Below are 27392 nucleotides of genomic sequence, written 5' to 3' on the forward strand. Positions count from 1 at the left end.
CTCGTTGGTAATTATCGTGTAATGCGTGAAATGCTTTTTCTACATTATTTTAGGCTGGAAAATATTAAAAGTATGTGCTACGACGTGACCACTTAATCCCGTGGGATACAAAAAAACTAAAAAAAATATTGGCTAAATGCATGCAGACGGTTACATGACCTGCTCGAATAATGTTCTGCTACTGTTGTAGGAGACAAGTTCTAAAAATAAAAAAATAAATAAATTAGGCAATTATGTACAAGTGAGTTTCTGCACGGCAATTAGGCAACGTTAATGACAGGCTGGACCAGAATAATCAAGTAAAATTGAAATTGCGAAGGACGATAATTTGAGTATTGGGAAAATTTCTGGAAAATATGTCTAGAACATCGTGTAATAACATCGTGCTATAACATCGTGAAATACTATGGTTATAAACGCAGTGGGGGCCGTGTAACATTAAGTTTGGCTCCCCCTTCAGTACCGTCGTAGCCCGAGTTTACTGCATATGAACTACTAATAATCAGAATTTTTGTTAGAAAGTTCTAATTTGTCCACCACTCTGCTGTGCTGTCTGTTGGTCCAAATTAACTGAATGGCTCACCTACTGCTCAGCATGATGCGCCGTAGGAGAGATAAGTGGTGTTATTTTTACTTGCTGTACGAAGTAGCAAGTCAAAATGCGCATTTCACATCATGTTTTCATGTATCCTTGCTCGACAAAGTTATTTTATTGTAGCTGAAAGCTGCAATAAAGAATATATTTGCAGCAGTCGAAGAACTTAAAACTGGCTCATGACAGCTTTCTTCTCTGGTTTCCCGCCTCACGTACAGTGCTTGCTGGAGCATTTGATTAATACGCTTTTAAAGGGTAAAGCTCTGATGTATTTGTCGAAAGCTTCACTGGCTAAAATCAGGAACTTTGCAATTGATTTTGCTTGCTACCTAAATATCCTAAAGACCTGGCAGCTGGCTAAAAATGACAGGTCGAGAACTTAAGGAAGTGAGAAGGTAAAATGTAGAAAGTGAAAATGAATTCAGAGAGCAGCGATAGTCAACAATAGAAGGTTCAAATCTGTAGGAAGCGGCACGCTAACAAAAAAAAAATACCTAGCCGAAGCCAACGACGACTTTCGCTTTTGACAGGCACATCACACTTGTGGTATTCCGTATCTATACTTTTTCACATAGGAAGTATATAGAAAACGAGATACCAAATTCGTCCATTCCTGGCTTCTTCAGAAAACATGACTGCCCACAGGTCAGCGCTCCTGGTCGTCCTACTCTTCACGTTTGCTTGCAGTAAGTCTCTTCTGAAGATGTTGTGCATGTTCCGAGAGTTTGTTGTGCTTCGCACACATGACATTGTGTATCTGTAGCGTAGAACATATTCACACAGCGGAAAACGTTCTCCAATGGCTAGGCGAACATTTATTTTGCGAACAACAATGCTTCTTTGTGTTAGTGATGGAGGCAGCAACTGTAGCCGGTTTTGCACCTTACATTCTTCTACCAAGAACAGCTTTACCGCTTCATTTGTTTATCATACGGGGCGTCCGTACTAAGAACTGCACGCTTGCCCTTTTAAATTTTTTCACAGCGAAGCTGTATATGGCTGAATTCTGGAAACAATTGCACGCGTCTGTCGAGTGGTGTAGATCGAGAATTTCTCCCCATACATGAGGCGATCCGAAGATTGCGCAACACCGGGCTACCCGCGGCAGAGGTGAAGCAGGCTTCAAGCACTCCGCCAACTTGCAAAAATAAGTTTAATATCGTAGGTCCAAATACAACCCGTATCAGATATTAAGCTTTCACGTCAGATGCTAGCACACACATACTGCACTTTCACCCGCGTCGGCCATGCCTACGTTGTCACCGCCCTCCCTTTGTCGGCGTTCCAAGCGCTTGCGTTAATCTCCTCTCCTTCCGCTCTCCCGTGGCGGCAGTCCCGTAAGCTTGCTGCCTGCGAGGAGGAGCGGAAATATGCGCGAACCGTCCGTGTGGCCCCGATCCTTCAAACTTGGAACGTTTCACCGGAGCAACGGCCAGGTTTCAGAGGGAGCTTGTGGGGAAGCAATTTTGTGTGGCCTGTGTTGCGTGCGACCGCTTGTGACAACTGTTACTGCACTGCGGGACGTCGACTAACGCACGATCGCCTTCGCTACAGTGAAGTAGCGTGTGCCCTCGGAGTGCGGTGAGGTGCGTGTCCGTTCTACGTGCCGGGATTCGTTAGTAAAAGTGCCCGCCGGGATTTATCGCTCATGGCCAACGCCGACGACGCGGACACCGACACCGACGCCGACGACACCGGCTTTTCTGCGACACGAGCTCCTTAACGCTGTCGCATTAAAATGTGTCATGCCGTGTTTTGGAATGATACGTGGGTATGTATATCCCCCGGTGCTTCATCTTCCGAGGCCCAACATCGTGGAGGAGGGACTAGACGCGCCTCGCCTCCCGTTCGTGTGCACACGGCGTTTGACGCACGGCAATGTACAGTTCCCCGTTAAGGGGCCCACATACTGGGCACCCAGTGTCTTCGCTGGTCATCCACCTTCACAGTGTGGAATGGCGCTGATTTTTTTTTAGTGGGAAGCTGATGGCACGCTGCTGCAACGAACACCTAGTGCGTCCCGTCGGGTTCTTAAGAAAACGTCCCCTGCATGCAATAACCAAACTGTACACCTTCAAGAGAAGGGGCATAGTGTGTTCTTCTCTTATTGTCAATCGCGTATAGCCTTCTGCTGCCCTGCAAAAAAAAAAAAAAATGTTTCCTTAAAAAAAACTGAAATTTTCTGGCAACTGCCATACCAGGAAATTTATGTAAAGCTCCGCTTTCTATTTTTCCTTTTTCTGTTATTTAACAAATTCTCTCTGTTTTACATTAAGATAAATTTTGCGTTTAGAGACAGTTATCTATTTTGTATTACAAGAAAAGTTCTGTTTTGAGTTTAATATTATTATGTTATTTTAATAATATCTTCTATTTTGTTTTATAGAAAATGTCTGTGTAAAACCATCCATCTTGAGGCACAAAAAAAAGTTCTGTTATCTCACTTTTTTTTCGGTTCCACTGTACAGCAAGGTGATTTGTAAACACAATTTTCTATCGTGATGAATAACGGACGAATCAAGAATGTCGCTGAAGCCAACGCCTTGAAAGGGCACTTCTCTTCGTGAGAGCAGTTGCCGCCCTCACGAAAAGAATTTTCTTTGTAGAAACGTTGACTGCAGCCGATGTTCCTTGTTCGACCACGGTTTATCACTTCTAGCCTCCATATTCAAGTGAACTTCTCTCATGTTTGAGCTTTCTATCGCGCGCCACATAATCATTATAAAATAACAAATATCATGTAAGTATGCAGCTGGTCTCCAAACGAAAATTAGGCTCTGTGCTCAACTCTGAAAATGTTCAACTGCAGCGCAAAAAGACAAAAGTCACACGTAGCGCTCGTGCGTGTCTCCGTTATTACTTTACTCAGTTTTCTTGCGCTGTTTTAAATATAGTCAAGACTTTCTTTGTCAGTGGCTGTAAAAACTAATTTGTAATTTAGGACATTGTAGAAGAAAATGAAGTTTTGTTTTATTTTACACAGAAAGATCACTAGACAGATAAGTATGAAAACAGGAATACTAACAGAACTGTATATGCACACTAGGTTCAGAAAACAAGCATCGCTTTTTCTCTAGGTGTTATAACAACTTAAAAGTCAATTGCCCAGGCTATACATAAGCTTCCGCTTGCCATTGGTCGCACGTGTACGCAGAAAAGGAAGAACAGGAAAAAGTACACGCCGTTTCAAAGCAAGCGAAGTAAATAAATACGCACATGCTTGTGTATAATAGGCACTCATGGCCAATTTAGAAAACTCCCCCGACCCTGCCTGTAAATTTGTTTTGAATTAGTCACGGCATGTATTCATGCACAAATTTGTCACACACAATAGCATCAGGATGGGTGTGCAGTGTTTCTGAGGCATCATTGTAAGTATGCATTATGCATTACGTCACAGTGCCCAGATATTGTGATGTGCGCATTGAATAAATGTGCGTATTTTCAAAATGCCGATACAGTTTAATGCCTTTTTGATGTAAAAAGGAACTGTTGTGTAAAGTCAAATATTGGCTTAACCATAGTAGCTGAGTCGCAAAATAGCACAGCTGTTCTCACCTGAAAATTGTTTAATCAAATTTCACTCTAACACTTGTTTTTTTTTTGCTATGAATGAATTCTGGGGTGTTGCATGCGAAAACCACGACTTTATTATGAGGCACGCCGTATTAATTTGATCCTCCGGATTAATTTTGATCACCAGGGCATCTTTAACGTGCCCCTAATACTCGGGACAGAGGCTTTCTTGCTTTGCGCCCTCGTCAAATGCGGCCTCCGTGGCCGGGGTTTAATCCCGTGACCTCGTGCTTAGCAGCGCAACGCTATAGCCGTTATAACCGCTTTAACGCTATAACCAAGGAACCAGAAATTTCATGGAGTCATGCGTGACAAAGAGCAGGTGGGAGCGCTAACGCAGTGGCAAAAAAAATTATGAGGTTTTAAGTGCCAAAACCACTTTCTGATTATGAGGCACGGCGTAGTGGAGGACTCCGAAAATTTCGACCACCTGGGGATCTTTATCGTGCACCTAAATCTAAGTACACGGGTGTTTTCGCATTTCACCCCCACTGAAATGCGGCCGCCATGGCCGGGATTCGATTCCGCGACCTCGTGCTCAGCAGCCTAACGCTGTGGTGCTACAAAGAAGAGCCAGGCTACAGTTTGTTTCGTACAAAAATAGAAAAGTGTTTTATTTGAAAGCAAGAAAAACTGACATGTAAATAGGCGAAATGAAAACGAAACAGAAATAGCGAACTTCTTACACAGTGCAAGAGAACGAGCTTATATGTCAAACCATAATGGTGGTGAAAAAACAAAACAAACTCAAAGTGGCTTCGGCATTACGTCGTTGAAGACTTTTGCTTTACAACTGAATCGTGAAGACACCTGATTATGGAGACAACCTTTGGTGCAAGGCCGTGCTGCTTGCTTGGGCGCTGGATTTTGGTTTTTATATCAGCGTGTCATGCTGCGACTGACCTGAAAAATAGCAGTGGTGCTTAATATACGTATGGTACACTCTAAAAACTAGGAAGGGTATCGCAGGAGTGAAGCTGCCGGTTCACTCTTCAAAGCGTCGTTTTACTCTCGCAAAATGTCGAGGAGAGTGAAATGCATTGTTCACTCTGTCACCAAGGAGAGAGTGAAATGTGCGTTTCACTCTCCCCTTCAGAGAGAGAGAGTGAAAAGACTCTTGCGACAATAGAAAAGAGAGACTCTTGCGGCAATAGAAAACAAAACGTAGCGTAATCTTCTGCTTCAACTGTAGGTGGCTGGCCCCGAACATGGCAATGTATCATTCATGCACGCTGAGCAAAGAACACATCGTTTTGCTTCTAAGAGAACAGGCCGCCGCAGTTCAAAGGAACGCGTAGCGAGCGCTCTACTTTTTCACTCGGAGTGGCTCCACCGCGCGCGCGCGCGCTCAAGATCGCGGAACAACACAACACCGGAGAAAGTAGATCCATCCAGCGAGCAAAGGCCAGCCGAGGGAGATCGTGTGGCAGCCATCTCGCGTCGCCACGAAAACACGACAGTCGTTCGTCATGCCTTGGATATAACAACAAGTCCTCCACGGTAAGTGAATTCTAACTTAGGTGCACATTCTCCGTATATGTCATGCTATCGCCAGGAAGTTGTCGCTGCGCTTAGCCGACGCGATTGACAAAGGACTAGGCGTACGCGCTGTCTCTTGGTGTCAATCGAAAAAGCCAGTCGTCGCGATAACTGCATGTGATTTTATCGCTTTGCCGTTGTCCGTAAGAGCTTTAAAAATCGCAAACGCTGCCAGAACTATGGTATGTTCAATAAGACGCCAGGCGAGAGGACGCTTAAAATGGTTAGTTCACCAGCCCGTAATTCCGAGCCTATGCGGAGCGTGATTAGCGTGCGTTTTGTGTGTTTGAATTTATTCAGTTTGGCAGTCTACTATGTACGGAACGCTGTTGAACTAAGGAATCACATAACAGAAGCCGTCATTTTGCTGGCAGCATGCTTTTTTTTTATAAATAAACCGCGCGCTTGACGGTGTCTCGCGCAGGGGGAATCTGCGAGCACTGAAGTTACGTGCAGCACTAGTGCTAGTTAGAAACTTTGCCGCAGGCATTCAGCTGCATGCTGCAAGAGGTCAGTTGGGCGCGTTATCTTGAACTTACTGAAAACGCATGAGGAATCCATGTTTTATGCTGAAAAAAGTATAAACCCCATATAAGCGATCTTGCGCGCGGCAGCTACAAGCGACGCGACGGAGATGGCTGTCGCGTTCGCTCGTCGCCTACAAGTCGTACTCCGTGCGAGCGACGATTTTGAGCGACGCCTCCCCGGTGTTGCCGGCATGAGGGCTGCAGTCACGCGTGACGCGTGCTTTAGTAATTTACGTTGATGTATTTTACTATAAAAAGTAGCATAAAATATTTCCGGAGGTCTTGCAGTACGTTCTTATCCTTGCACGTATAAAAATTGGATCATTTGCTCGTTCCGCGCGACAATCGGTAGTATTTGAGCGATGTATGTACTGTACATCCAGTTCCGGCTTCGCGCTATTGGCTAGTCGCTCATAGCAGTTCTGGGCGACGAGCGACGATTTCTAGATTTCCAGAACCGAGCCATCTGTTCAAGCGACGGCCCGTTTTGTCGCTCGTCGCCGTCGCGCACTAAATCGCTCTCACAGTGTTTATCCCTAAGACTGAACTGTTTTTGCTCATGTTGAAATGGTGTGATTATAGGTCTGGTTTTGTCTCCTGTTGCGGTTTTCGTGCACGGTGCGAAACTGAAAGGATGCTTATGTCTACGAACTCGGTGAATTGTCGAGCAGCTAGTTACGCATCGGCATCGAATATAACGGCTGCTGTGTGGAATTACAATTGCAGGGGCGCTTTGCATACGCTTATTGTTTTGGACATGCCTGTGCATTTGCTAATATGAGTTGGCGTGTCAGAGTTATGTCATATGAACAGCTAAATCAGCCTTCCTCTGGGTGTTACAAGCGTAATGTGTGCATTTTGCTATAGCATGGCAGATTATGATGTGTTTATCGCTTGAATATTTTTAGTAGAGAAATAAAATATCAAAATAAAATGTTGCTTTAATTCCGTGTTACCATTCTGTCGTACACAGAACAATAGGTTGGTGTAATAAACTAATAACTGCGGTTTAACTGCAACTTTTACATGCCTACAAGAATCTAAAATGCTAGATTTCAAACTGCAGCACTAGTCGGGTCTGTCAAAAATGAACTCCACTGCGCACCTCATGCATGAAAATAAGTTCATGCCTTTTAGTAAGCTTAGATGCAGGCCGCAGTGAACTTGTTAGTATTGAAATGTGGGTAAGCTTGCCATAACAAGCCTTGTTGCCCTTTTTTATGGGCACATCCATATATCCATTGAGCTGAAGGACAATATTTTCATCCCTACTGAGCATCATGTTTGCAGCTATAATCCTCAAATTATGGCTTCAGCAGTGGCACAACCAGGCATGGTGCGGGGGGGTGGGGGGGCACACTGGGCACGTGCTTAGGATGTGTCACAAGTGGTGTTTGCGATACACCAGACTCATGACAGACCTATGACGTCTAAAAATGACCAATATTCTATTCATTAGCAGGAGTATTCTAACATTCATGAAAAACAAGGATGAACTGTGGCTTGTTTTTTTGCTTAAATCTAAAAATTGAAGTTAGTTTAGCAGTTGACTGTTTCAGTCATTTGGATGTTTTGCATGCATTTCACTAGGAAGACTAAGAGCTAAGACTTTTTTATTGCCATTGCCTTGACTGTCTTGATGTTGTTTTGCACCATGTCCTTGTGTTGACTTTTGCATACGATATTTTTCAGGCACCCGCTTTATATAACGCAAGAAGGCAGCTGCAAGGACACGAGGATGTGAAAGAGCCAGTGCAACGCGACTTCACGTAGTGCAGAGGAGCCAATGCCAAAAAATCAAAATACATTGGCATGTTATTTGGACAAGAAAACTAGTATGTGGGTATATTGGGTGTACCATTTGACCAAATGTCAACAAAATCAAGATACAGTATGTTACACGAAGATGAAAATTCTCACGTGCTCCAGGCAGTCATCTTAACATGGTATATTTATGTAATGTCTCTGATTGGAAAGTCAAATCAAGTATGCTCTCTCGAGACAAACACATAGCAGCAAGTGTCATTGAAAAGTTAAAAATGTGTTTTAAGAAAGCTGATTGGTTCTGAGAAGTGACTGCTTTTTGTCTTGCCTCTCAACAGATATAGCCATGTGATAAAGAAATAGTGGTACAATGAAATTGCATATTTGTTTAGCGACATGATACATACTTGCAATGAGCACGGTGCCTGTGTTTACTATAAAAAGCAACAGCCCATGCTTGGTTAGGTTAGGCCCACTACAACATGCAGGCATGGGTGATTGGCGCTTTTTTTATTTCTGTATCGTGAGGTTTCCTGATGTGCGTATAGGTGCAGTGGCACGCAGTATGGCTAGTACAAAAAAGGGGGGGGGGGGGGCAGATATATGTAACTCACTGTACACGATACAGGGCAAAGGAAATCTGTGTTCAGCAACTATGTTAAATGCCATGTACGTAAATTTTACGCTACTCGTTCGAAGCGCGCACAGGTGCATATTGAAGAAAAGTTTCCAGGGTAGATAATTTAGTTCGTAATTTACACTAATTTTGCTCTAACCACGAGACATAATAATTTGAATATACTGCACGGAAAAACCTAGAGCGAATTAAATTGTGTGTCAGCTTCGTGTGTATACATATAGTCTTCCCTATGCATTAGGTTTTTTGCGTAATGCATTAACAGTTGACAGCCTATCTTATGATGTGTACTCTGTTTACATTACAGTTGTTTATTAGTTTACTCGTTTGTTTTGCGACTGATGAAATGCCGGCATATATATATTTTCAACATCTGACATAACCCTGTATGTTTTGCAGGGACAACCCAGGACGTGCATTTCTCAGCACCCAGTCAACTGCCAAAAGTGACTCAAACACAGGCCACCAGTAAGTGGACATCAGTTGCAATTTCACATTATGCAGTTGGCAGCTGCCTTGTACGGAGGCTTTTTTTTTTAATGAGATGGTGATGTCGTTCTAATGTACATTTTGACCACAAAGGTGCGATGATGTCTCACAGAGGCATATATGGTTGCTATTCTCTGCGAGGGACGTGTTCTCGTGTTCGTGAAGCATTTGTGTTTGGCAGTATTGTTGCCCAATGAGTCGGATATAAACACTAACTCGCCACTGCCGGCAAGTAGTTGCGAGAAACGCATTATGACGCTGTAAAGTTATTTCATTAATTCGAAGGAAAGTTTTGCAGCAGGAAAAAAGGTTGCTATTCCAGGTAAACATGTCTTTTTCTCACAGGTTATTTAGCCAAACTGTGGATGCATGAAATTCGTGACTTATGAATAGATTTTAATTTGTTCTTTAGTAATGCTTCTAAAAGAGACTAGAAATAGCATGTGACTACCTCTGCAATCAGCAGACCATACATTTACAGTCATAAGTGGCAGTTCCATGCAGTCTCGCACTTTATATAACCTTTCCTTTCAGCACCATTGGAACTGGTGGCTGCGTTTTCAGAAGGAGAAGTGAACTTGACACTGTATATGTATGTGTGAATTCGGTTTTCTTTGTATGTGTCGGCTCACTGACAAACAGTGCAAAAATCTGTTGTACCATGAGCCTGACGACGCCTTCTGCTGCTAGAAATGCGGCACTTCGTATTTTATAGTACTGCATGACATTTAAATCAAAGCTACCACATAAAATGATCAAGAAAACTAACCGCTGTTATAGCTGTTTTCCTCAAAGAACGCTTGTCCTTTATGGGCTGTGTTAATCTGAGCTCTCCACCGATGTTTCAGTAATATTATCCCTTAGTGAGTGAGAGATTGGGGGCAATTAATCGTGTTAGTGTTTAAGTGGTGTCCTAATTATGTGCATTTGTTCCAACAAAGTTGTCTAGATTACTTTATTGTGTAGTGTAAAGCTTATGAAACCATCAGCAACTACTGAGTTGCTAACACGCATATGGATTTGTCACTATACAGGTGGAACTCGGCTGTACCACTGCAGTGCTGCGGAAATTGCCTTCACCAGCGGCTTTGCAACAGCTGTTTCGCAGCATGTCGGTATGTGTTAATTTATAATTATGTTGGGATGGGCTAGTATTATGGACCACTGCTACTCTGTATTGTGACAGATCCATATGATAAGGGATGTAATGGGCACAGCGAAAACCTTTGAATTTTTTACTATCGTACATAAACAGGCTCTCCTTTTCGTCACAGGAGCAGGAGAGAAGGGCATGCAGGCACTCCTGAATGTACATATATTTCAAAACATGAGAGAGACATATACACACACACACAATTAAACTAAAGGCAGGGACGTTCCATCTTTCATCTTGAATTGAATTGTGCAGCGCAAAAATACAACACAGACCACAGAGAAGCACACATGTTAACAGGTTTGATACACACGTTAGTTCAACAGATTTGATACTTCAAGTGTGCTATTTTACACAAGGGGGAAGGGAAAGGGGAGAAAATCTGAAAAAAAAGTGGAGTGGAAAAAAAGGAATCGTGCCAAAAAGCATGAGAAGCATCGCGCAGCCAGGATCACCAGCAGGACATCTAAAAAGCACTCTGATAAAATTACATACAGGACAACCTTACGTATAGTTTGTTTCAATCAACTCAGATCACATGCAGCCATTACTGCGATCAAGTTGTTTCCTTATGTCATATGAGGGAATGATGTGGGCCCAAAAAAACTGTTTAGAGCTGAAGAATTATGTTCTATTCTAGCCTCATTGCCTGCTTTTTTATCATATTGTTATCAGCTGCTTATGTTAGGGACACAAAGTAAGAGTACGAACTGTTTCCCGATTCGCCATTCCACACAACATGTCTTTGTGACTATATGTACATGCAGATGATCCATAGCTGAAAAATATTCAGTACAGTAGAATCTCATTACAAGATGCACTTGGTTGTAAGAGACATCTGAAAATGGTTTGGTTGGTTTTCCGATGTTTGCCACGTTAACAATACTGTATACAAGAGACACCTTTGTTACTAAGGATGACTTTTTAAGTATTCACTACTTCGAAGGGACACAACCCACACACATTCACTTTGTGCACCTTGTGTGCTCCGAAGGGCGTAAAGATCACGCAATCCTTACACAAGTCAATCGCGCATGTCTCTTTTAGCATGAACCAGAAAAGGAGGGCAACGAGGACAGTGCAGGGCAGGAAGTGTCGGCAGTTGAAGCTGACGAGCGTCTAAGAGCACCTCAAAGGTACTGCGAGCAATAAGGCTTGCAAAGTGAAGTGTTTAAATTCCAGAAGTTGGGAAGGAAGCTAACACAATCTACAGTCACTAAAAAGCTGTGAATGTCTTCTTTAAAGGGCCCCTAAACCACCGAGGTTGAAATTTAGTTGCGATGTTGCAGTTCTACACAATAAGGCAATGAACAGGTAGCCACAAGAATTTTTCGAAATGGTGCAGTAATAGTGGAGCTACGTGTGTTTGATTATCGAAAAGTAGTCCCCACTCATTTTACTCTTTCATCTGGTACACGCCATATGGACAGTATCGTCTTTTCCTTGCCTAGTACACCTCCAAATGTTACGGGACAGGCCAACACCAACGAGCTCTGTTGCTGCCGCGCTGGCCTGTCGTCCTGCGAGGGGTGGCGCTAATACAACGGAACTGTATGGTGACTCGCGTTGAAGAGCCTCATAGGGAGACCCTTCTGTTGGCGTTTCTCTTCTTTGCCCCCATTGGCTGCCCACAATGGCATCGCGCGCAACGCGACGAGGAAGAAGGAGTGTGTGTATTTGCTTGCAGGCCTTGCCGGCAGTCGTACACTTTCGTTCGACCAATCGACAGCACCGGAAACTGGTGACATCATCAGAGACAGCCTGGTGACGTCAGGACAAACTGGGGGGTGCAGGATAGGTCCAGAGAGGCGCACGGGGTCATTTTCTTCATATTGTGGTGCTCCGGCAGTGCTACGCACTCTGGCATTTGGCTTCGTCGATCGTGACGGCATTCTGATTTCGATACGCGTGTTTACTTGAAATGTTCAAAAAATGTCGAGAAGTGGTTTAGGGGCCCTTTAAGCCACCCTGAGCATTTATTCCTTCAGATATATCAAAACATACTTTAGTGATGATGCATAATAAAGTGATCTAGTCTGGCTCCTCAGTGTCTCAAAATTTTTGGTTTCGAGAGACATGTTTCCCGTGCCTCTTGAATATCTTCTGATGAGGCTTTACTGTAATATACACAAACAATTGTGTAACTCCTCCTGCAAGTATTATTCATTAAGCCCGGTCACTTATGTGCAAAGTTTGTGGTTAAGTCTTGATGTCCGTACTTTTTAGAGCTATGTTTATTAATTCATGCTGTTCTTATTGGTTCTTCAATGCAGGAGACAATGCCTACGAAATTATTGGCCCTGATCATGAGAGCCCTCAAGGGGCAAACAACATCTCTGTTGCAGAAGTGAGCCCGGTACCACTTGGAAGTTACCATGACAGATGACACGGCAGCAATAGATACAGAGACTGCCACGTCTACTGCAGCTGCAACAGTGTACGAGGCAAGCAGCAGCGCGTCAGCAGCAGTGTCAGAAGGAACCACACCAGGCCTGGTAGAGCAACATGTGTGCTATCACTGACTTTTTTTGTACTGGATACAACTCATTTGCTCAACATACAAAAGCTTTTCACCACGACTGTGAGCCAGTGTTATTGTGCAGCAAGTGCAAGACTAAGTTAAGTGTTATAACAGTACAAGCATCACTTTAACATATGAAAACATATTACAGTTGTTGCCTCCCCAGCCAGCCCACATAGCCACAACAATGTTGAACACATGGTGGGACACACATCTTCTCCATTAGAAGATAGTAGAGACTGTCAGTGTTGTTGTTAGATTAACTGGTCTTTGTAGGCAACTAGGACAACACAGGTGTCATAAGATTGTTGTTGATGTTGTTGTTGAAGAGGTAAAAAAGAAGTTTGATGCAGCTGAAGTGCCAACTGATATTGAGCAAATCAAAAGCAACCACCTGAGAAAGCAACACTATCGAAATTTGGGTATCTATGTGCCGCCAACTCTGGTAAGAATGGCATAGGACAGAAGTGTGATGAAAATCACACAGACACTGCTGTTGCATCACTGGCCACAGTGAGCAGTGACTTGTAGGGCAAGAGAGTCAACTGAAACTAACATTATGATATAGTGTCATGCTCCTATGTGACCACATTTCAAGTTATTTTGCAAGATACAGCTCAACCTCCAGAAACGAGACTGCAAGTTGTCTGTAAAAAAGCTTTCACAAAAAATTATTCATAACACTATTAACATAGCAGTATCTTTTTTTTTGTGTCGGTTCGAGGTTCCCGGCTGTCCATTAATGCAAAAATTGAGGAAAAAAAGAACATATGTCGTACTTACACCTTTTTAACAAGTACGAGGGGGACAGAACTTTTCTAGTCATGCATCTTCATCATACTATCAAGTTTTTAAATGCCTTTTATAATTATTATTACCAGTTATATCTGAGTGCATTGTATGCATGTAGCAGGTGTAAAATCAGGTCAGTTGGATCAGATGCCTTATCTGCAAGCGAACCCTATATTCAAGAAATTTGAAATAAAATAGTTACGTTAGAGACGCAGTCTTTCAGCACTTTATTGCCTGTGGTTTAAGCATTGCTCAATACTTTTGTGGGTGCCAATTTCAACCGGCACAGCACTGCGCTTTGCCACAGTCACATTTGTCTTCAAAGCGGTGTTTACCATTTGTGTTGATCTGTTTGTGTATGCATAGAGCAAGTTTTTAATTTATATTTTTCTGCATTCTTGTGCTTGCACTAAGCTTGTATAAGGCAGTTACAAAATGTGCGGCACTATAACGAACTGTTCTATTGAGCTTACACTTGCAAATAATCGTGTTCAGATGGCCGCAGTTCTATGCGGGTGCACCGCTAGCTTTGTGTATGTTCTCATGTTTGTATAAAGCTTATATAAGCTAGTTAGAAAATGTATGTCACTAAGCATTGTGATATTCTTTAAAGAACTGCTTGGTTGGTTTTACACTTGTGAATTAGTATTGAGGTGGTGGTATTCCCATGTATGCCCACTGCTAGCTTTCTGTGTCCTCACGTGTTTGTATTAAGTTTCTACAAGGGAGTTACAGCATGTACGTCACTAAGCGCTGTGATATTTTTTAAAGAACTGCTTTGTTGGTTTTACACCTGTGAGTAATAGTACTCGTGTGGCACTAGTCATGTGTAGGTACACAGGGACCATTTGTATACATTATGCTCATGTAAAGCAGTTACAAAGTGTATGTCACTAATTACTGTGATATTTGTTGAATTGCTGTGATGGTTTTACACATGTGAATAATAGTGGTCAGGACACAGTACTTGCGGTGTATAGTTGAATTTATACACTGCCAAGACATGTGCTGTATACGTACCAAAAGAAATGTATGTCATTATATTGTTGTGATTATTACTGTTTGGATTTTATTAAACTGTAATAAAATTGTTTCTTGTATCTATTGAGGTATGGCAATTTGTCATGCAACCAAACTGAGGACCTGCACTTGTGCATACAAATAAACAGCTAATTTAAGAGTATACTGCTCATATTCTGCTAAACCAGTTTAACAAATCTTCTACTACAATGCTGGAAAAATAACAGAGCTGACTCGGATGCACAGAAAAAGTTCTGCACTGGCTGAAGGACTGCCCCACACTGGAGTTCGTAATGTTGCGTTTATTGGAGTAGAACAGAAAGTGCACTTCTATTAAAAATGCGACAGTCAGTGCAGAAACATAAGGCAGACGAGCGGATGTGGCACATTTTTTTCAGGGCCCTCCATGCCTACTACTGCATTTCTAGTCTTCCTGTGCTCTGCGTATAAGCCCCTGTTCAGCCAAGGTTTTTACTCCATGACAGTTGTTCTACTGGGTTCGTAGCAATATTGAAAAAAATTCAATGGTTTTCAAGGACTTTCGAGGCCCCGACACAGTAACTTCAAGGACCTCGTGCAATGTGTGTAGTAGTTTGGACAGGCAATAACTTGTTCAAGAACACCGTTAACTTTAATGAAAACAAAAGAAAACAAAACAAATCGCATTTCAGTGATTTCAAGCATTTGAAAGACTGCTAATTTGCCTTTCACCGCCCACCACTAAACGCACACAAGGAAGCATTTCAAGAAAGCGCTCAAAGTTTTTCTGCAATAGCACAATTAACTACTTGGACCTGCAACATTTGCAGTTTTTGAATACTGTTTGGTTTGACAGTGTATGTGATGTCATCTGTTGCCTCAGCTTTTTTCACCATCAAATAAGCAATAGTCATTTCTAATTTCTTTTTATTGTGTCTGTCGCTCGCTCTCAATTTACTCTTCACGGCTTCTCTTCGAATGCCTCAACTGTTGAGCTTCCTGCTTCTGCTCCTCCAAGCACATTTGTTGCCGGTTCCATGTGCATAAAACTGGTATCTGCAGCTCCTTTGTAATTTCAACTTTAAGGATGTCGCTTTCCTTCTATTACCTCCAGAGACAATTTTCTGTGACATGCGAAAGAGTGTCACAGAAGGGAAAAAAAGCGCTTGGCAATGTCTGCTAAGTTAGCCAAGTGTACAAGTTTAAGTACTTTCCAGTACTTCTAAAAATTCAAGGGTTTTCACTGCCTTGAAAATGGCATTTTAGAAATAAAAGATTTTCAAGGATCGCTACAAACCCTGGATTCTAGCACCTAAATAATTTTACAAGCTTATTTTGGCATGGAGTTAGGAAATTCATGCTTTCTAGCTAACGCTGCACTATCTCTGTACAGTGAAGCCACGAGAGCGCAACTATTTTGGAGTAAAGAAAAATACTGAAAGCTTTTAATACCACTCTTCTTTTTTTCTATGGAGCTTCGTATTGCCTAGTTAAGTTTACGAATGCGCCTGGTTTTGGCGGGCGTTTTTTCGACATTTTCTGGAAGAAGCAGATGTCTAGCCCCCGTATTCAGAAATGTATCTTAATACAAAGCTCATGCTTGACTTGATATAAACGACGCCTGGTGCGAACGTCCCCCAAGACGCTCACTGCCTTTCTTTTGGTGCGTTCACGACTTGCGTCGTTTAGATCAAGTCAAGCATGGGCTTCAAGTTATGATGCATTTCTGCATATGGGGGTAAGCGTGCACAATTCCGGGCAACGCACTGTGCCATTGACACTGAGAGAAAACGGGGAAAACAGAGTTAACCACTTATGCTCCTAAACTTTCGCGTACCTGTGGTGTGCGTGTATCGTGGAAGAAGAAACAGCGCAAACACAAGGACGAAAAAAGCATCAACCACACCAGCGCTTCGTGGTGTGGCATGTTTTTGCGTCGTCCTTGTGTTGCGCTGTTTCTTCTAAAATGCTCAACCAATTAGCCGGCAAGTCCATCCTGTGCATATATAAATTGAACACACGCATGAGTATAGATGGTCTTCGAAGCTTTTAGAACGAGCACTGCCACAGGATACGAGCAGTGCACGCGTAACAAGTGGACACATTAGTCATTTAAACATGCGTGCCAATGCATTTGACGCGGCTATCGGCATAAGCAGTCTCCAAATGCTGGAATGCATGCGCTTCAAAACGCTAACGATCCGCTGCTAATGCAGGACAACAGCTCACAGCGGACTGAACCAAACTCTAAACTAATGCACTTGAAAAGAACGTCTACACGGCAGCGTGAGGCACGTCGAAATGCCTGGTACTGGCGTCGCAGTTGCTCACCAGTATACGCGCGAATTAAATTCACATACGTGGATGGTTGGCGCAATACTTTGTATCCGCGTATTTTGGAGAACATGGACTGGAGAAGCACTCGATCATGAGCTGAACGGCACATTTGTTATTTTCCTGCGGTGACGACAAGCCGTGAATAGTTCTCACGTTGTCGTCTACGTTGTCAAGGCATGGAAATGATGCAAACGCACACGTATTCCAGTACACAACAGCACAGCACACTGCAGAGAAACCCCACCCACCACAGCCGATTCATCAAATACGTTTGGTATATATATAAGCTCTAAAAGAACACGACTATGCGTGGCGGCGCTGTGGTGTAATGGTTATGATGTGTGTTTTGAATTGTACAAATGCGAGTGTACGCGGGTTCGAATTCACATGATGTATAGAGCATTGTGATTCTTGATAAGTATGTGATTCCCTTGACAATTGTACTCTAATTAGATTGTGTGACTCCTGATAGCGAAATTTGCGAAGATATTTGCAGATTAAGTGTTAAATCGCTTTTTTTTTTCTCCTTAGTGGCGTTCGTGACGCATACGCATCGGCCGCTTCAGAGCAGTCACGCCTCACGGTAGGCAGCAAATAGCCAGGAAAAAATGACTTTAAAATCCTGCATAACTTTGCTCACGCCTATTCTGAAGGCCGCTTGGAATCGGGCCAGTGTCTCTGAGGAGCCGCCTAGGGAACAGTATATCAGCGGCCCTAATTTGATCTGATTTCCTGCCTGCATGCGTGATCAGGACTTGGCTAAGAGGGTATTGGGAAGAGTACTAGCACTCTGTTCTGAAGGAGTACAAGCACTCTGTTTGGGGGAGTAGAAGTACTCGGTCTGGCGGTGTACTATTAACCCTGCGGGGAGAGTATTAGCACTCTGCGGAAGAGTACTAGCACTTCCTGTGGGAAGAGTATTATCACTCTGCGGAAGAGTACTAGCAATCCCTTGCGGTGGAGTAACAAAACTCTGTCAGGAGGAGTTGACCTACTCTCTCTCAAAGAGGGTCGATCTACTCTCGAAAAGAGAGTGAAATATGGGACAAGCAGCTACTCCCTCAAAGAGAGTGCCCGGCACTCCCTTAGTTTTTAGAGTGTAGTCTCATGACTGTACAGAGCTCAGTGAAGTGCCTTGGCAGAATAATTTTTTTAAAGAGTGGTGAAGAAATCTGTGCAGTGTGCGCATATGTGAGTACCGCGGGGAGGGGGGGGGCACTTCCAAATGATGCTTATTCCAGCCAGACGACTATTTCGTTCCAGGTAACAGCAGAATGTTGGTACGTGGCCAGTCCGTGGCACCGTATGCACTTTCGAAACAAACAGAACTCACCATGCGCCATATTGTACGCGCCCCCCCCTCACAAACACACACACAACACACATGCCCACAACACGTACGCAACACACACATGCACACGCACACAACACACACACAACGTACAAACAACTCCGTGTCGGCGGTCGCTGTGTGTTCAAAAAACGCAGAAGCCGATATAGCACATTGCTCTGTCAAGCTTCATTTATCAAGCTCAAATGAACCATCAAGCTTCAAATAAACCATTCAAACTTTCAGTTGACCGACTGCGCATTGATGACAAATCTTATGCTTATGATGCCACAAAGCGTTCAGTAGCGGAAATCAGCAGATAGCTAGACCAAGACACGCGTGAAGCGCCGCTAACTCATCGCATTGCTACATCGTTAAAAATATCATTCACTAATATTAGAAGCCTGATGTCGAAATGCGAACTCGTCTCATCTTATCTCGAAGACTTAGACTGCACTATTCTTGCCCTCGCCAAAACCTGGCTTTCCCCCGACTTAGCCGATAACGAAATTCTTCCCATTAAGCTAACCTATAATATTGATCGCCGCGATCGCTCAGATAGAAGAGGTGGTGGCGTCCTCCTGGCTATTAAAAAGACTATCGCATCGTACATTATTGACACATCTTCAGGTCTCGAGATTGTCTGGGCCACACGCCGCTGCCGTTCTGCTAAAGTTTTGACAGGCGTTTGTTACCGCCCCCCAAATTATAGTCATTGCTTCGTTGATGAACTGCGCAGCAGCATTGCAAAAGCCCAACCGAGTTCACATACCTTATTGGCGACTTTAATCTTCCTCTCATTGGCCAAACTTGCCGTCATTCTGCGGTTTTTCATCTGAATCCATTAGCCTAACATTAGATTATAATCTGTTCCATCTCATTAAAGAACCCACCCATCGCTCTAACGTCTTAGATCTTATACTAACTAACGCCCCGGAAACTATAGAAAAAGTAACATGCACGGATGGTTTCAGTGACCACAGATTACTCAATAAATCTATCAGTATCCCATTACCATTTACAGGTGTCTCAAGAAAGACAATTCGTGACTACAACAAGGAAAATTATGAAGTAATCAACATTGAGCTAGAATCATTTCTTGAACATCAGTTTCTACCTTCGTTCAATACTAGGTCTGTTCATGATAATTGGGTCATGTTCAGAGATAAGTTATGCGCATTGGTTGAGCAGAACATTCCTTTAATCCGCATAGCTTAAAACAAAAACAAACCGTGGTTCACTAAGTCCCTTCACCTACTCAGAAACAAAAAGAAACGTTCATACAGAACTGCAAAACGAACCGGCACCCCGTCAGCTTGGGAAATGTATCTTAACTGTTTACGTTCATACTGCTCCGCTCTCAGTGTAGTCAAAAATAAATATTTTTATCAAGACTTTCCTTCACTGCTCAAACTAATCCCATAAAGTTCTTGCAAATTTTATCTTCGAAACACCATACTAATGACATCTCCTTACACAATGAAAACAACATTCATATTCCTAACAGTAAGTGCGCTCAACTTTTGAACAAATTCTTCTCATCCGTATTGACGGAAGAAAGTATTACTAATTTGCCCATTGTTGCAGACCTAGATTACCGCCACTTGGAACCTATTGACATTACTATTGATGTTACTGTTCAGCTTATTATTAACTGGAAAGTTTCGTCTTCAGCAGGTATTGACAATATTAGCTCTAAATTACAAAAAATTACAGTCTTAGTATCTAGCAAGTTGTTATTCCACATTTTTCATCAGTCTTTAATGACAGGTCAGATACCCCAAGACTTGAAAACAGCCAAGGTCATACCCATCTTAAAAGACGCTGACAAGAACTTGGCTGAGAACTACCGGCCGATATCACTAACGTGCATATGCTGTAAAATGATGGAACATATTATTGCATCTCATGTTTACCATCATCTAGAATCGAACAACTTCGTTTTTCATAATCAACATGGTTTCAGGCGAGGTTTGTCGTGCAAAACGCAACTGCTTGAATTTACGACAGATTTGGATTTCAACATGGACTCAAACCTTCAAACTGACAACATCTTTCTCGATTTTTCTAAAGCTTTTGACCACGTAGCCCACTGTCGTTTGTTTTTGAAGTTATCATCATTAAAACTTGATTCACTAACTCTATCCTGGCTTCGAAGTGTTGGTACGTGGCCAGTCCACGTACCACCATTTGAATGTTACCTTCGCTAACAGCCTCTCTTCACCCCTTTCACATGTTACATTCGGTGTACCACAAGGAAGCGTTCTTGGTCCTTTACTCTTTCTGATATACATTAATGACATACCCGATAACTTATCATCCTGCATGCGCATTTTCGCTGACGACAGCATTATCTATCGTTTTATGAACAGCTCCGATGACCACGTCATTCTCCAAAACGATCTTAACCAAATTAATAATTGGTGTGATACCTGGCTAATGACTCTAAATTCATCGAAATCTAAAGTGATCTCCTTCACCCGCAAACGCAATAACTTGGACTATTCCTACTGTATTAAAATGTCCCATTATCTCGGAAATCATCATTTAAATATCTAGGCGTAAATCTTTCAACAAACCTCTCCTGGACTTCTCACGTTACCACCATCTGTGCCAGTGCTTCTCGATCACTGGGTTACCTGCGACGTAACCTTCGGAACTCACCTCCACTTATCCGCAAACTGGCATTTCAAGCATTTGTTCGCCCTCGACTTGAGTTCGCTGCTCCAGTCTGGTCTCCCCACCAATATTAGTTCTTTACGATGCTGAAACCAATCCAAAACAGAGCCGCACATTTCATTTCGCGGAATTACGACTACCGTTGTCACTATCATCATCATCATCATCATCATCATCATCATCATCATCATCATCAGCCTGGTTACGCCCACTGCAGGGCAAAAACCTCTCCCGTACTTCTCCAACTACCCCGGTCATGTACTAATTGTGGCCATGTTGTCCCTGCAAACTTCTTAATCTCATTCGCCCACCTAACTTTCTGCCGCCCTCTGCTACGCTTCCCTTCCCTTGGAATCCATTCCGTAACTCTTAATGACCATCGGTTATCTTCCCTCCTTATTACGTGTCCTGCCCATGCCCATTTCTTTTTCTTGATTTCAACTAAGATATCATTCCCTCGCGTTTGTTCCCTCACCCACTCTGCTCTTTTCTTATCCCTTAACGTTACACCTACCATTCTTCTTTCCATAGCTCGTTGCGTCGTCCTCAATTTAAGTAGAACCCTTTTCGTAAGCCTCCAGGTTTCTGCCCCGTACGTGAGTACTGCTAACACACAGCTGTTATAAACTTTTCTCTTGAGGGATAATGGCAACCTGCTGTTCATGATCTGAGAATGCCTGCCAAACGCACCCCAGCCCATTCTTATTCTTCTGATTATTTCAGTCTCATGATCCGGATCCGCAGTCACTACCTGTCCTAAGTAGATGTATTCCCTTACCACTTCCAGTGCCTCAGTACCTATCGTAAACTGCTGTTCTCTTCCGAGACTGTTAAACAATACTTTAGTTTTCTGCAGATTAATTTTTAGACCCACCCTTCGGCTTTGCCTCTCCAGGTCAGTGAGCATGCATTGCAGTTGGTCCCCTGAGTTACTAAGCAAGGCAATATCATCAGCGAATCGCAAGTTACTAAGGTATTCTCCATTAACTCTTATCCCCAATTCTTCCCAATCCAGGTCTCTGAATACCTCCTGTAAACACGCTGTGAATAGCATCGGAGAGATCGTATCTCCCTGCCTGACGCCTTTCATTAATGGGATTTCGTTGCGTTCCTTATGGAGGACTATGGTGGCTCTGGAGCCGCTATAGATATCTTTCAGTATTTTTACATACGGCTCGTCTACGCTCTGATTCCGCAATGCCTCCATGACTGCTGAGGTTTCGACTGAATCAAACGCTTTCTCGTAATCGATGAAAGCTATATATTGTCACGTGGTGGTGACGTTAAGGAACACAGTAGCAGTACTGTGAAAGACAAAACTAGCTTTTATTGGGCGAACCTGTGCCCACAAAACAGGCTACACTTAAAGCTCAACGATAGCGGCGAACACAGTCGGCGATCGTCGAAAATCTGATCAGCGGGTCAAGCGCGTCGGCTTTTATACAGCAGTCATCGAATGTTCCAGACTAATCCTTCGGACCCGCGTGCCTTCCACAAAGTTCTACACCATTCGCGTCACGCGATGAAATCAGATAGCACAAGGTTCGGCGACAACAGACAGCCGGATGGAAGCATCGATAACTTTCCAGAAAATTCGGATACATGCAGGCGCATCCAGCGCTGTGCGATTACATTTGTTAGGCGGCGAAACGTGGTCGCCCGATAAAGATAAGTACACGCGTCAATACCCCCCTCTTAAAAAGCATCGTCCCGATGCTACAAATATAAGAGAGCAAAACGCAAAAGGACACTTATTAAACATAAGTAACAAAACAACGAAAAGAAAGTAAGTCCAAAGGTCAGTTACGCGAAGTCCCAAAGTTCATTATCGCTGGTAGTACGGCTTGAGTCGCACAACGTGGACTATTTCAGGTCGTGAGCGGCGACGCTGTGATAGCGAAACGCCGTCTGGCACGACCTCATAGTCCAGTGCCCCAACACGTCGGATGATCTTGTACGGTCCGAAATAGCGACGCAAAAGCTTCTCGCTCAGTCCTCGTCGGCGTATAGGGGTCCAAACCCAAACACGGTCACCGGGCTGGTACTCGACGAAGCGTCGTCGGAGGTTGTAATGTCGGCTGTCGGTACGCTGCTGGTTCTTGATCCGTAGGCGGGCGAGTTGTCGAGCTTCTTCGGCGCGCTGGAGAAAGGTCGCGACGTCAAGATTCTCTTCGTCCGTGACGTGCGGCAGCATGGCATCGAGCGTCGTCGTCGGGTTCCTGCCGTAAACCAGCTTAAACGGCGTGATCTGTGTTGTTTCTTGCACCGCCGTGTTGTAAGCGAAGGTTACATACGGCAGGACCGCGTCCCACGTCTTGTGCTCGACGTCGACGTACATTGCTAGCATGTCGGCGAGGGTCTTGTTCAGGCGCTCCGTGAGACCATTCGTCTGCGGATGGTAGGCAGTTGTCCTCCTGTGGCTTGTCTGGCTGTACTGCAGAATGGCTTGGGTGAGCTCTGCTGTAAAAGCCGTTCCTCTGTCGGTGATGAGGACATCTGGGGCACCATGTCGCAGCAGGATGTTCTCGACGAAAAATTTCGCCACTTCGGCTGCGCTGCCTTTCGGTAGAGCTTTGGTTTCAGCAAAGCGGGTGAGATAGTCCGTCGCCACGACGATCCACTTATTCCCGGATGTTGACATCGGAAACGGCCCCAACAAATCCATCCCAATCTGCTGGAATGGTCGACGAGGAGGTTCGATCGGCTGTAGTAATCCTGCTGGCCTTGTCGGTGGTGTCTTGCGTCGTTGACAGTCTCGGCATGTCTTGACGTAACGGGCGACGTCGGCGGTCAGACCCGGCCAGCGTCCGGGAGAATCCGAGGTGCCCAGCGGTTGGATCGTCGTGTAGGGCGTGCAGTATTTCTAGACGCAGCGCTGATGGCACAACAAGAAGGTAGCTGGCGCGGACTGGTGAGAAGTTCTTCTTCACGAGCAGGTTCTTTTGTAGTGTGAACGAAGACAACCCGCGCTTGAATGCCCTAGGGACAACGTCGGTGTTCCCTTGCAAATATTCGACGAGGCCTTTTAGCTCCGGGTCTGCTCGTTGCTGTTTAGTAAAGTCTTCCGCGCTTATTATCCCAAGGAAGGCGTCGTTGTCCTCGTCGTCTTGCGGCGGGGGATCGATTGGGGCGCGTGATAAGCAGTCGGCGTCGGAGTGTTTTCTTCCGGACTTGTATACTACCGTGACGTCATATTCTTGTAGTCTGAGGCTCCACCACGCCAGCCGTCCGGAAGGGTCCTTTAAGTTAGCTAGCCAACACAACGCGTGGTGGTCGCTGACGACTTTGAATGGCCTGCCATAGAGGTAAGGGCGGAATTTAGCTGTAGCCCAAATGATGGCGAGGCATTCCTTTTCAGTCGTAGAATAATTGCTTTCCGCTTTTGACAGCGACCGGCTAGCGTAAGCTATCACCTGTTCGACTCCGTTTTTCCTCTGGACTAGGACGGCACCGAGGCCTAGGCTACTGGCGTCAGTGTGGATTTCGGTATCGGCGTCCTCGTCGAAGTGTGCAAGTACCGGCGGCGACTGCATGCGTCGTTTGAGCTCTTGAAATGCCTTGGCCTGCGGCGTTTCCCACTTGAACGCGACATCACATCTGGTTAGATGTGTTAGCGGCTCCGCGATGCGTGAAAAGTCCTTGACAAAGCGTCTATAGTAGGCACACATGCCAAGGAATCTGCGCACTGCCTTCTTGTCGGTTGGCTGAGGGAACTTTGCGATGGCAGCTGTCTTCTGTGGGTCGGGGCGTACTCCTGATTTGCTGATGACGTGGCCTAGGAGCAAAAGCTCATCGTAAGCGAAGCGGCACTTTTCCGGCTTCAGAGTGAGCCCTGATGAATTGATGGCTTCTAATACTGTCGCAAGCCGCCTAAGGTGATCGTCGAAATTTGCGGCGAAGACAACGACGTCATCCAAGTAAACAAGACACGTCTGCCACTTCAAACCTGCTAAAACCGTGTCCATCACTCGCTGGAACGTTGCAGGCGCCGAGCACAGTCCAAATGGCATAACCTTGAACTCATAGAGGCCGTCTGGCGTGATGAAGGCGGTCTTTTCGCGATCCCTTTCGTCGACTTCTATTTGCCAGTAGCCAGACTTGAGGTCCATCGATGAGAAGTATTTAGCATTGCAGAGCCGATCCAATGCGTCGTCTATCCGTGGGAGGGGGTATACGTCTTTCTTCGTGATTTTGTTCAGTCGACGATAATCGACGCAGAAACGTAGGGTTCCGTCCTTTTTCTTCACTAAAACAACTGGAGTCGCCCACGGGCTTTTCGATGGCTGGATGATGTCGTCGCGCAGCATTTCCTCGACTTGTTGTCTTATAGCTTCGCGTTCTCGCGTCGAAACTCGGTAATGGCTCTGGCGGAGTGGTCGAGCGCACTCTTCGGTTATTATGCGATGCTTTGCGACTGGTGTTTGTCGAATGCTCGATGACGTCGAAAAGCAGTCTTTGTATCGTCGAAGCAGACTTCTGAGCTGTTGCTGCTTAATCACGGGGAGATTTGGATTTATGTCGAAGTCTGGCTCGGGAACTACGGTCGTCGGGGTAGATACGACAGAATCCGAGAGGACAAACCCATCGCTAGTTTCCTGTATTTCCTCGATGAATGCGATCGTCGTGCCCTTGTTGATGTGCTTGAACTCCTGGCTGAAGTTTGTCAGCAGCACTTTCGTGTTCCCTCCGTGCAGTCGAGCGATCCCTCTTGCGACGCAAATTCCACGGTCGAGTAGTAGACGTTGGTCGCCTTCGATGACGCCTTCTACGTCAGCGGGTGTTTCGGTGCCGACCGAAATAACGATGCTGCAGCGAGGCGGGATGCTCACTTGATCTTCGAGCACACTCAAGGCGTGGTGACTACGAGGGCTCTCCGACGGTATCGCTTGATCTTCCGGCAGCGTTACTGACTGCGACTTCAGGTCGATGATTGCGCCGTGTTGGTTCAGGAAGTCCATGCCGAGAATGACGTCTCGTGAACACTGTTGCAGGATAACGAAGGTGGCAGGGTAAGTCCGGTCATGAATGGTAATTCTTGCCGTGCAGATTCCAGTCGGCGTAATGAGGTGTCCTCCAGCGGTCCGAATTTGGGGGCCCTCCCATGCAGTCTTAACCTTCCTCAACTGGCCGGCGATGTGTCCACTCATTACGGAGTAATCGGCCCCTGTGTCGACTAAGGCAGTGACTGTGTGGCCGTCGAGAAGTACGTCGAGGTCGGTGGTTCTTCGTCTGGCGTTGCAGTTGGGTCTTGGCGTCGGATCACGGCTGCGTCGTGTTGAACTGAAGCTGGAACGTCGCGTCGTCAAGCCATCTTTCGTCGGTGTAGTCTTGGCTTCCTGACTTCGTCGGGACGGCGGCGTGTCGTCATTAGGTCGTCGAGATGGTTTCTTTGTCGTCTTCGTCGGCGGCGGAGGATCTTCGTCAGTTCGACGAACAGCAACCGCACCTCCATCGGTTGCTGCTTTTAGTTTTCCGGATATGGGCTCGCAGAGCGGCTCCGGGCTGGGCCGGTGTATGGTCGGCGCTGCGGCGACAGGTAGCGGCCTGGTGACGGCGAACGGGACGGTCGTCGAGGGCTCCACTGAGTAGCGGCGAGGTAGTCGGCGATGTCACGAGGGCGTTCACCTTCCCTCGGGCGCTGTGCGTTGACGGCGAAGCCTCGCAATCCCAGGTCGCGGTATGGGCATCGGCGGTACACATGGCCGGCTTCGCCGCAGTGGTAGCAGAGCGGGCGGTGGTCAGGAGCGCGCCAAATGTCCGTCTTCCTCGCGTAGGTGCGCTGGGCGACGGGTGGTCGTGATGGCGGCGGCGGCGGCGGACGACGGAATTGCGGCGTGACAGGGCCCTGGCGCGGTCGCGGAGGGGGACCTTGACGGCGTGCGACGGCGGCGTAGGTCATCGCTTGCGGCTCAGGCTGCGGCGATTCAGGGGCTACTCCAAGTTGTTGTTGGAGTTCCTCACGCACGGCGTCGGCAATCGTAGCCACTTGAGGCTGTGATGATGGGAACAGCTTTTGTAGCTCCTCCCTCACGACAGCTCGGATAGTCTCGCGTAGGTCGTCGGTGGCTAGTGACTGAACTCCGGCGTAGTTTGTCGAGTTCGTGCGGCGGTCGAATTGCCGGTTTCGCATCTCGAGTGTCTTCTCGATGCTGGTGGCCTCGCCAAGAAACTCGTCGACAGTCTTCGGTGGGCTTCGTACCATCCCGGCAAAAAGTTCCTCCTTTACACCACGCATGAGTAGGCGGACTTTCTTTTCCTCGGACATTTCCGGGTCGGCGTGGCGGAATAGGCGGCTCATTTCTTCTGTAAAAATCGCGGTGGTCTCATTTGGTAGTTGCACCCGGGTTTCTAATAGCGCTTGGGCTCGTTCTCGAAGTACAACGCTTGCGAATGTCTGCAGGAAGCCGCTTCGGAATAGCTCCCAGGTCGTCAAGGTGGCTTCTCGGTTCTCGAA

The 27392-nt window shown here is 45.4% G+C and overlaps 1 protein-coding gene and 1 long non-coding RNA gene across 3 annotated transcripts in view; both read left to right on the plus strand.

The window, feature by feature from the left end:
- Window positions 1–739: 739 nt before the first annotated feature.
- Window positions 740–27392, plus strand: part of LOC140216641 (uncharacterized) — an 83304-nt gene continuing 56651 nt past the window's right edge. Inside the window, exon 1 of the long non-coding RNA XR_011893210.1 lies at window positions 740–1281. This is a non-coding gene — a long non-coding RNA (uncharacterized lncRNA). The remainder of the gene's footprint in view (window positions 1282–27392) is intronic.
- LOC140216827 (uncharacterized) lies at window positions 5563–14697 on the plus strand. Of its 2 annotated transcripts, XM_072287402.1 has the most exons (5): window positions 5563–5671; window positions 7930–8072; window positions 9038–9106; window positions 10162–10242; window positions 12554–14697. In XM_072287402.1, exons 2-5 carry the CDS (start codon window positions 8024–8026, stop codon window positions 12664–12666), a joined length of 312 nt encoding a protein of 103 aa, XP_072143503.1. In that variant the 5' UTR covers window positions 5563–5671; window positions 7930–8023; the 3' UTR covers window positions 12667–14697. The 2 variants fall into 2 exon arrangements, with proteins under 2 accessions (XP_072143503.1, XP_072143502.1); XM_072287401.1 differs by lacking the exon at window positions 5563–5671 and having other exon boundaries at window positions 7686–8072.

The sequence above is a fragment of the Dermacentor andersoni genome, chromosome 3 (assembly GCF_023375885.2).
Source record: "Dermacentor andersoni chromosome 3, qqDerAnde1_hic_scaffold, whole genome shotgun sequence".
NCBI classification, from domain to species: domain Eukaryota; kingdom Metazoa; phylum Arthropoda; class Arachnida; order Ixodida; family Ixodidae; genus Dermacentor; species Dermacentor andersoni.

Coding starts and splice junctions, on each gene's coding strand:
- LOC140216827 (XM_072287402.1), top strand. CDS start 8,024: ATGCCAAAAAATCAAAATACATTGGCATGTTATTTGGACAAGAAAACT. Junction 8,073..9,037: donor TTATTTGGACAAGAAAACTA/GTATGTGGGTAT, acceptor TATGTTTTGCAG/GGACAACCCAGGACGTGCAT. Junction 9,107..10,161: donor GACTCAAACACAGGCCACCA/GTAAGTGGACAT, acceptor GTCACTATACAG/GTGGAACTCGGCTGTACCAC.